Source organism: Pararge aegeria, chromosome 14 (assembly GCF_905163445.1).
Source record: "Pararge aegeria chromosome 14, ilParAegt1.1, whole genome shotgun sequence".
Lineage (NCBI taxonomy): Eukaryota > Metazoa > Arthropoda > Insecta > Lepidoptera > Nymphalidae > Pararge > Pararge aegeria.
In genome coordinates this window covers 8,066,847-8,077,748 of record NC_053193.1, presented here as the reverse complement: position 1 = coordinate 8,077,748, position 10,902 = coordinate 8,066,847, and the positions used below count along the sequence as shown (strand labels likewise).

The following is a 10,902-nucleotide window of genomic DNA, read 5'->3' as shown; positions in this document are numbered from 1 at the left end:
GAGTGTTAGACAAAGTTGGTGCAAGAGAAAGTCATCGAGGTCCATTCACAAGCCGCATACAAATATTTGAAGCCGCTTCCAATACCGAAAACGGGTTTAGACATTTCTTGCTTTGGGCGCTATCGCGATATCAACCTGTATAAAATCCACAATGTACATTATATTCTATTTGCTTTCTATCTTAATAATAAAGTTGAACAGTTTGATTTTGTTTTTGTTTTAACGCTTTAATCGAGAAGCTAGAATATATCTGATGCTAACATAATAATCATCGTGGCTAGCTATGTACCTACTATTATTTTACGTGGTATACTGAGTTAGTAAGATGTCATTATTTAAGTTGATACATCCATCCTCACAAACTTTCGCATTTATAATATTAGTAGGATGGTACGCATGCATTCGATCGTTGTCCTATATGCCTTGCGACTTACAGTAATTTGTGAAAAGTTATGTTATTTATCTCCGACAATATTTATTAGATCCTTATTAAAATAAGACCATACATGCTTAAAAGTATAGTATAGCTTATTACAATCGGTATAGCAAATTACACGGCGCTATGAAGTAAAATTGATAAAAAATTTCAACCCATTTCCCGGAGGAAACTTTTTGTTTATCGGGATAAAAAGTATCCTATATGTTGACCCGGAATATCAACTACCACTACACCAAATTTTATTGAAATTTGTTCAGTAGTTTTCACGTGATGCAGACAGACAGACACACAGAGAGACACACATACAAAAAATAAATAAAAATCTGTTTTGGACTCAGTATCGATTATAAAGAATCCCCCGATAAATTTTTAAAATATATTAATTGTACAGAAATCTTCCAGTTACAGTTTTATTATAAGTATAGATTTTGGTATTTCTGTATATATTAAAACACTATTGGCACTATTCCGTTCTCTGGCTGTAAGTTTGCCTGGAAGAGATTGCTTGCAGCAATAAGGCCGACTTTGCATGTCTACATTGTATTTTATTGTCAACTTCTCACTGTTTCTTTTTCCTGTATGTAAGTGCAATAAAGTGTTTCTTCTTCATCTTCTTCTTCTATGCATAGGCTATTAACATCACGATACGATCTTAAGGAGCCGAAATAAACGCATTAATAGCACATACGGGCGATGCGACGCCGTGCAGCGCGGTATTATATCGGTGGATGAAAGTTTGTATGAGAATAACTCACAGTTTTCATATAAAAATACCTAACCTTGAAAATTTAACATGTTGCAAAGACATCTTTAAATTTACCCTCAATTGAAAGATTTCCTATATGGATTCGTTTACATACAGAATTCATTAAATTCTCAGTATTCCGGCCTACAGTAGGTAATCGCCTAAACTGTAATTAGTAATGCAAATACTATCAGGAGAAGGTTCTAATAATATTATATTTATAGCATTGGATTATTTACGCAAGAAACTTAAGTTATCTGCGCACGAAACTATTGTACTATTTAGTGTCAAATTTGCCACATATAATTCAATTCTTCAAAAGGTTAGAGACATTAGAACTAGTATAAAGGTCATATTTTTTTATAAAAATTGGATTGAAATAAATACAAAATTGTCATCTTTATACTTAAGTTTTTATAAGACTCCTCGTGTTTCTTTTCCTTTCTTTTATTTCATGTAAAACACCGAGTTTTTTATTACAACTTCAAAGGAAAGTGAAAGCGAATAGTTTCTAAAATATCAGTGCAAATAGTTCAAACTATTTAAGTAAAATATACCTTTTTCCTATATTAACAGCAAAAATTAAAATTATTCAAGCAATACACTATCGAAATGGGCTGTGTGAAACAGCAATATTTCCCAATCTATTTTACGTTACGTTATCAATTACACTTAAATACACGTTTACATACATAACCTTAAGTGAAAGTATGGGGCTTGTCCCCACATACTAATGATAAAACCGTTTAAAGATTCCGAAACCACACGCGCACTTTTCTCCAACAAAACATGCTCAGTCGGCAAATAAATTGAATAAATTAGTCAAACGTAGTTACCCTACCGCTCTATGAATCTCAAAGATGAGAAGTTATACGAACAGATGTGCCAGTTTCTTTTATCAACACCCATTAACGTCATCAGATTTCTTTTTCGACCATCTAAAAAATATACTGTAAGTATTCTTGCAAAAGTTTACTTTGGGACAAGAGGAATTTGTGGGTTTTCTCGCCAAAAACACGCAAATGCTTATGCGTCAGTTATTAAGTTATATACGCTAATATGTCCAGTTGAAGATTTGTGATCAATGGCCGGTGAAAGTCTACGCGGTCGCTGATCTTTGCCCGCCGCGGCTACCATCACTACTTTCCTTCCCCGCGTGTGTGACGTAACTCTATAAAAGAGAGTGTGGTGAAGACGCCGCTGCTATACCGTTTCTGATCGCCTGCCTCGGTCATAGCGTTCCGAACACCGATATATAAGGACGCGGGCGGAACCTCTTCCGCAAGAGCCCTAAGGACTCAACAGTGAAAACACAAAGGTGAAGTGAATTTAGGAGATTTAGTGCAGTGTTATGTGCTAGTGCTGTGATATCGTGATAGCAACAGTGTCTGCGATAGTGGCTGGACTGGCACTGTCGCCATCGCGGTGGTTTGACGGCGTTGATTAAAGGCCTCTGTTTGTTTCAGATACGAGATGAGGTCGTTATTGTTCTTAGCGGCAGTATGCTGCTTAGTTTTGTCGGCATATGCGAGCCCTATCTCGCGGCCTGAGGAATCGGAGGTGAAGGAAGTGGGAAGGCAAGCAGCTGCGGCTGCGCCTGCGGCTGCCGCTCCCGCCGCTTCGTCTGATGACGATGACGATGATGATGAAGATGACGATGATGACGACGTTGACCTCGATGACCCACTATCAGGTAGTTAATTAAGAATTGTTTATATATATATAAAGCATTTTAAATAAAAATTTATTGCATCTCGAAACAATATATTTGATAATACTATAATCATGATTCATTCTTCAAATATCTATGTAACAATATACAATTAAATGCATTTTCTAAGAATTGAAATCTAGGACAAATCTATTCATTGCCATAATTTAATAGTATATAATAAATTATACAAAAAGTGAGTTGGATATTACGGTTTTCTTTAGTTTTCAGTAAATGCTTACAACTATTACAAAAATATATCTATAGGGTACGTGTAGGCAAATATAATGTACTGGAAAGCTTGGTTATATATTTTACAGTTAAATAGCAAAAGCTATAACGGTAAAGTAGTATGCGAGACTTGAAAGATTTTCCTTCCCAGCGGAACGCTTTAGCAATAGGTAACCTAGAGTATTTCTGTCTATTTATAAACATCATAAGTAATAAAGTAGTTTAGCATTTAGTATGCATCGTCTGCATACGTTTTCTAAGCACCTGGGTCCTTTGGACATAAATAGAACTCTATTACGATCATTGATTGACGACGATCATAAAGTTTTCGATTGAGTTTATATAAACCTTTTAGAAATTTATTTTTATTTTCTCCGTTACTCTAGGGCGTTAGTTTATGTTTATAGAAAGTCTGTCTAAAATCCGCTTTATGGAAGCGTGGTATGTCTAAGTGCTTTATTCGTTTCTATGTCTGATTTCTTAGAGAATTGAGACATTAATAAGAGTGAATATGACAAATATTTTAGTAAAATCAGGAAACAAATTATCCGTTTAGTCATGTTTCATTATTTTATAACACTCATTAAAGGAAATAATCCTTAATTAGCTACTACTTTGAGGATATTTTTGTATATTTGATAAACTTCTAATTCCAATAAAGTTACTAATCGAATATAAATAAATACTCTGCTCAGAATACTTTTGTGAATGTAATCAATTGTGATAAAGATAATGACTGAAACGTAAAACACAACACTAACTTTTAAAATCGATGCATTAATAAAGAAAGGAGGATTAGCCTAAGTAGAAAATAGTAATTAAAGTTAGTATTTCAGTCAATGAGTCACTAGACACTCTTTAATCACTCATTTAAGATCAATCAAACGAAAGTACGGACCCAAAAACTTTCAGGTAGGAATAATCATTTGAATACAATACCAAAGTGTTACAAGTCATCGATATAAATTCCATTGAATCAGGACGCGAACCAACGGAATGTGAACGCAGCGTGACAGGTGCTCTCATTAATTAATTAATTCAAACAGAAATACTCAATCTTGAGAAATTCAAGCCACCGTGCTTTCTAGAGTCGAAAGGCTCAGGACGTCACGCATCACAGCGCGGATTGCGATTAACTGTTCCGATATTTTATTCATGTTTAAGATGTATTATGGATGAGTTCTACTGCCCAATAAGTGTGACGTAGCTTTATCAATTTATTGCTTAAATCTCATACGTATTATAATTGACGAAATTAACAGTAATAACGTTATACTATCGGTGAATGAAATGTATGAAATACTTTCAAATCCTCACTTACCTTTAGAAATAACTTTTCAGTAACGCAATATTTGGGTGCAAATTTTTTAAAAATTGTTTATCTAATAATTAATATGCTCGTTGTTACAGACGATGATGACGATGACGAAGAAGAAGAAGACGAGGAAGAAGCTGATGATGATGAGGATGATGATTACTTAGAAAGATTCTTTGACGATATATTAGGAGGTAAGATTGTTTCTGGAACTATCCCAGGAGCAAAATATTTTTTTTCTTAAATACGTTGTTCTTATGTTCTCTCTCTTTATTTCTATATTAATTGTTTCCTATCCCTGTTTAGGCGAAGATGATGATGACGATGAGGATGAACCATCAGGTGTACAGTCAGTCGTGGCTCCATCCTTTACTGAGGCAGCTGGACCCGCGGCTGCCCCTGTTGCAGCTGTAGAAGCCGTCGCAGCCTCGGAAGAGGTTGAGGCAGTTGAAGGAGAAGCTGCCGCAGAAGGCGATGAGCCAGAAGCTGGACAGAAAGAACCCTCCAGCGCCGAAGTCGAGGCACCCGTAGCGGCTAGTTCAGAAGTTGCTGCTGACAGTGAAGACGATGAAGAGGAAGACGACGATATTACTGACGCACTAGACCCCGAGGACGATGATGAAGACGAAGAGGAGGAGGATGATGACGACGATGAGGACGACGATCTTTCTGATGCTCTTGGCAGAAACAAACAAGCACGTGAGTCCAGAAAATTAAAGGCGGCCTACGCGAAAAAGAGTGGGAAAAAAACTAGCCATATCAAAGTAAAGAAAACGAAAGCGACATTCATTGCGACCCCAGCTGTCGAACACAAAAAGTTTAGATAGTCAGAAGTTCCCGGACATCGGGCGAGCCGCGCCCCTACATCCACCTGAGAGACCCTACGGTCCCTTCCTTTAGCTTAGCTATTTATTGACTATTTATTTATTCTATTTATTTTATTTATTAAGTGATGTGTGCTCGATGAATGAATGAGTAAGTATGAAATTAGTAAGTTGAAATTAAATTAATGTCTAGATCATGTCACACCAGATCAGTGGCAATTTTTGAAATAAACCTGTTTGTTCTAATTTTTGTGTAAAATTTATTATACATGACCTATGTTGTGATTTGTGCGTTCAAATATAAATAAATGTAGGAAATACATTTTCAATGTATCGGTCAGGAATCTAGTTTCTTTTGTCAGATAAGAGTGACATTATCTAGTACTTAATTTAATTTTAAACGTTGTAAAAATAATAAACGTATACTAGTCAAGAATCTTATATTTATATACAAGCTCCCTCTTCAAACCTATTACTGATATAATCTATATAATGTTTTAACAATATCATATTATAGTTTTCAGCTTTTTACTATTTATTTAATTATTCTAGATTCCGCAGAAGTAACAAAGATATCAAATTTAAATATATGTAATTAGCTTTTTGACCGATTTATGTAATGTATATTTTAACGCACAATCATAACTTATCCCTAGTCCTATATCCTATCTAACATTAGTGTCGAAGAATTTATAAAACGCCATACGAGGTGGTCACGATTCGTCTAGTGATAGTGGCGATAGTCGGGTGATACCAATCTGGAAATCCTGTACACGTCTATTAGAAACGAACATTACGTTCTATAGACTGTTAAGGAGCAACTAGTTTTGTAGATGTATGTTATGGGGCCGGGGATCGCTTCTACCGTCCGCTTACTTTCCCATCCGGAGTTAGTTCAATGAACCTACTAGATTTCTTCTGCAACCTTGACACTTTCTTTAACCTTGCTCGTCCCTGTCTTAGGAAATCGACCTTGACAGAGCCTAGCACTTCGGCAGCGCGTAGAAAGTAAATTAATTCTAAATGTTTACTCTCACTATGACGAAATCACTTTAAAATTTGCGTGATAACGTCCGGCCAAGTGAAAACAAGATAATGAGATGCGAAAAGAGAAATTTTTACGTGTTTGTCGTCGAGAAATTCTGGGAGAGTCGCGAGGAGTCATATTCGACCTGAATGAAACTTGTTCGTCGCCGGAAACACCATGAGCAATTTGTGGCTCGATTTCAATCTCCTTTCATGGAAAGAAGTTGCAATGCCTTATATATGACACTGGTTTTTATCTAGGGCTTTTAATATTAAACAATCTAAAAATTACGCGATGAATATAGCAAAAACAGAGTCATACGAAAGATAAATTAAAGGGATTTGGGATAAATTAAGATTTGGGATAGGTAGCAATTTTAAGTTATGCGAGAACCAACGTGTGTTGGTTTTGAAGCTGTTCCACAATTCAGTTTCTTCCAATGTGCACAGGCATGTAGTTTCTTTTACGTGTAGAAAATAGAAAATCCACCGTTGACTGGTCCTATTAATTGGTATCGTCTATTAGAATTCAACCGGCTTGTAGATCCAGAAACAGTTAGCCGTTGGCGTGCTCACTTTACGTGAGCTGAATTAGATGTGTTGTATGAATTATTACCTCAACGCATACCTTATTATTATTATATGGGTGCGTGATATCATGGCACATGTAATGACTAAATTATTTGTTCGGACACAGATTTTTTAAGAAAATTGGAAATTATTGTATGCCAATTAAATTTCGTTTGCTCATGCCAGACACTGAATTAGTAATGGGTTTAATTGTTTAGCATTTGATAACTTAATTCTAACAATTGATTAACAATAATCTTGTCCATTCATCGTAGCCAGTTGATATTTGCAAAATATTTTGAATGCATAGTTTTGAAGATTGAATTAAAATGACTCTGACTAAGAATACATTTCATAAATATATAAAAAAGAATCCCGGCCGATTTAATATATTTTGGAGTTACCTATTCGAAGACACATTACATAAATATAGCGCAAATTCGCTGAAGTGCGTGTTGAGCCACGCGCGTTGTAGAGTTCCGTAGGTGCTGTTACAGTATACGGACTGAAGGAGGCTCGATACTCTCGATACTCTGAACATAATATTCAGAATATAGCATCTAATATTGAAATATAATAATAAACAGCTTTCTAAAAAACTGTGAGCTAAGCAGGACGCCCGGACGGACAGACGAACATAAGGAAACTATAAGGGTACTTTGTTACTACGAAACGCTGAAAAACGAAATAGGCTAATATAAATAATTTGGCTGCATCACCCTTTGAAAAGGTCTCTAAAGGACCGGATGAGATAGATAAACATGACACAAAAGGCTCTGAAACTAAAGAACCAAGTGCATCGATGCCTTAATCACCGTTGTCACTAAAGTATAAGGCAATGCCTTCATAAGTAACACCTAGTCCTAGGCTCTCCTAAGGAGATTCCTAGGCAAACATAAACAGTTCACCAATAGTTGTCACCTTAGAGCTGGTGAAACGTTTCTTTTACTATAGACAAAGCCTAAATCATTAATATCGTTTTAGGAGATGCCTAGGTTTAGTGAAAATGGGTATAATACACGGTATTACTACCAGATGTACCTAAGTCGATACTACAAACATGTTTTTGTTGTTTATTTAAGAAACTGATGGTGAAATTCACATTTTCTTGGCAGTTTTATCTGAAGTTAATACTCCGAAGGTTTCGGTAGTATTACACATTACTTTAGGGCAAAATGAAAGTCAAACAGCAACACCTGTTCCCTAAAAATTGTTTAGTTGTCCTTTAAGGCAATTTTTGATAAGTATCGACTGGAATGAAAGTTTTTAATTTAAAAAAGACTATATGCTTACATACATAATATTTTTGTGTGTCTCATAAACGATGTAAGATGAAGCATAGTAATACAGATTAATAACTTATTTTTATCATGCGCAATACAGGTGCTTTGACCGATGAACCAGTGAAGAAACCCCCGGTACCTGCAATCTACATAGTTAAATATAACAGATTTGTAGACAATATTCTCGAAAAAATGAACGATATATTGAGAAGATCATACGACCCAGTCAATGTAAAATTGCAGCCTATAGATGCAAACAAAAAGACGACAAAGCCGAAGAAGAACCAAAAGAAGACAAACAAAAGGTATGAAATAAGTTCCAAGTAGCATTGCGTAAAGAGAGAAAAATTTTGAAAATTTAATTATGCATTCAAAGCTTTTCTAGATTTCTTGTTTGATTAGCTATAACTATTTCCAGGAAAACTTCAAACAAAAAAAATAATTCCGCTCGTGGAGGAGACAGTGAAAAGAAAGATAGTGAAAATATCCCGGAAAAAAAATTAGAGAACAATAAGGTTAAAGAGGAGGAGGAAATTAACAAAATCACACCAGAACCAGTTGTGGCTGAATCAAGAGCATCAAAGGTGAAAGCAACCACTAAAGCAAAATCAACAACCCCGAAGCCAAAACCAACTAAATCAACAACTAAGCCAAAACCTAAGCCGCCAACAAAAACCACAACAAAGAAGCCATCCAATAAAAACAAAGTTAAGACTTCCGAAAAAAGCAAGCCAAGGGCCAAAGGTACACTGTATGGATTGTCTTCTTTGAGAAGGAATGGTGACGTTGCTGTTAATATTATGACAGACCACACTACAGTAAAGAGCAATTTCGCAGTCGGTCCGCTCATATTAAGAGTTGAGAAGGAGGTAAGCAAATTATCTACAGAATAACTTCAAACATAATATAAGTTATGGTTTATTTTGTTCCGTACATTTAAAGTCGCTTGCTAAATTATAGCTATATATATAATTATTATATTATTTATTGCTATATATATAATTATTGCTAAATTATTATTATAAGTAGATTAGTAAACTTAGATTTAAATATCTAATGTTTTGATTTTGTACGTGCATTTGTGAAAATCTATTTAAATTCTACAGGTTGGGCGAGGTGCGAAGAAAGAAATCAAGTCAGCCACAGCTACAACCGCGGAAATGATGGGAAAGCTTACACTACGCGTCAACAACGAGGGAGTTGCCACTTTGCATTCTATAAAAGTGTTACAGCCTAAACAGGTCAGTAACACCAGCATCGCATATTCGTAATCTGCATTTTTAGTGGGCGTTTAATGGGCGTTCGTTACATTGATATATTTTATAGTAAAGTTTATATATATAATTACAGTGCCATTACTAATAAATAGTTATTAGTATATTATTAAAAGGGCGTACCTCAGGGTTCTCTCTAAGGTTTTTCAATGTTCATTGTTTACCAGTGCAATTTAATTTTAGTCATGCCATTTTGATAAGTCAAATGTTTGTCATCGTGATACTAGTAAGTGATATTATACTTAATATACACTCATAACATGTTTTATGTTAACATAATATAATAGGTAAAAGGTCCTTAGGCAGTACAGAAGATAAAAATTGTCGATAGATGTCATAAACTAGAAACATTGAGTATAATCTAAGTATAAAATGTACTACTATCTACGATTCTCTACTACGCACTTATCGAGTGAAGTCGTCTTTGATTTTAGGTGCGTGTGGACAGCAACCACGAGAGAACGCGTGAGTTGGTCTGGCAACGTAGCGCACGCATCGCCCACGTGGTATCAGAGAAACTGAGGTCCGCATCCAAACCTATGTTCCTCCAGCAGCCTGTAGTCAGGCAATAAAATTAAACACATAAGAAAAATTTGAGAAAATGAAAAACAAACATATTTTGTGTTAAGCTTAATTAATTTATTGTGTATGTTATACTTTTTGATTTCGTTGGCCCGCTATATGTTATGCAGCGATAAAAAAAATATCTTTAATATAATAAAAATAGTAATTGGAGACTATGTTGATTTGTCTATATCATTTAAATATTAATAATTAGAATTTTGTACACTGTTATAGGCAAATCGACAAAAATATGGATTTGGTTTAGTCAAGTAATGTTTGAACGGTGCGTTTTTATAGTTGATAAGTTGTATGATACTCATGATGGAATAGTCAGAAACTGCATTTATTGTTGTAACTTATGGTGCTATTTATAAACATATTCGTTCGATTTATTATTATATATAGTTTGTATTAATAAACATTAAAAGAAAGGTTGTGTTTCATTCTTAAGTCTGTATTACAGTTAGGTTTTAAAAAAATATCATGTACCTAAAAAGTTCTAATTTGTTGCTGTTAATCAAAATTTTTTTTTTATAGTTCAAATAAATTTGAACGGAGTTGGACAATAGTCACACAACTAATACACACTCTTTAATTCAATAAAATAATCACAATAAAAATAACTCATGCGCACTAAGTTCGACGGCCGATCGGCGCAGTGGGCCACTGCTTTCTGAGTCCAAAGCCGTGTGTTGGATTCCCACTACTGGAAAATGTTTGTGTGTCATGAATGTTTTTTAGTGTCTGAGAGTCTATATGTATCAGTCATTTTAGTACCCATAGCACAAGCTACGCTTACTTTGGGGCTAGATGGGTATTGTCGTAGTATCTTTATTTATTTATTTAACTTATTTTTATATGGAGATAATCACACATGTTTTTTTCATTAGCACGAACATTATTTTATTCAGTAAGTTTTG

The 10,902-nt window shown here is 34.9% G+C and overlaps 1 protein-coding gene across 1 annotated transcript; it reads left to right on the top strand.

Annotated features, from left to right (window-relative positions):
- The first annotated feature begins 2,072 nt into the window (after positions 1-2,072).
- Positions 2,073-9,990, top strand: LOC120629519 (nucleolin-like). Its single transcript, XM_039898468.1, has 8 exons — positions 2,073-2,136; positions 2,651-2,872; positions 4,535-4,635; positions 4,748-5,140; positions 8,245-8,449; positions 8,563-9,013; positions 9,251-9,385; positions 9,853-9,990. Exons 2-8 carry the CDS (start codon positions 2,658-2,660, stop codon positions 9,988-9,990), a joined length of 1,638 nt encoding a protein of 545 aa, XP_039754402.1. The 5' UTR covers positions 2,073-2,136; positions 2,651-2,657.
- The last annotated feature ends 912 nt before the right edge of the window (positions 9,991-10,902 follow it).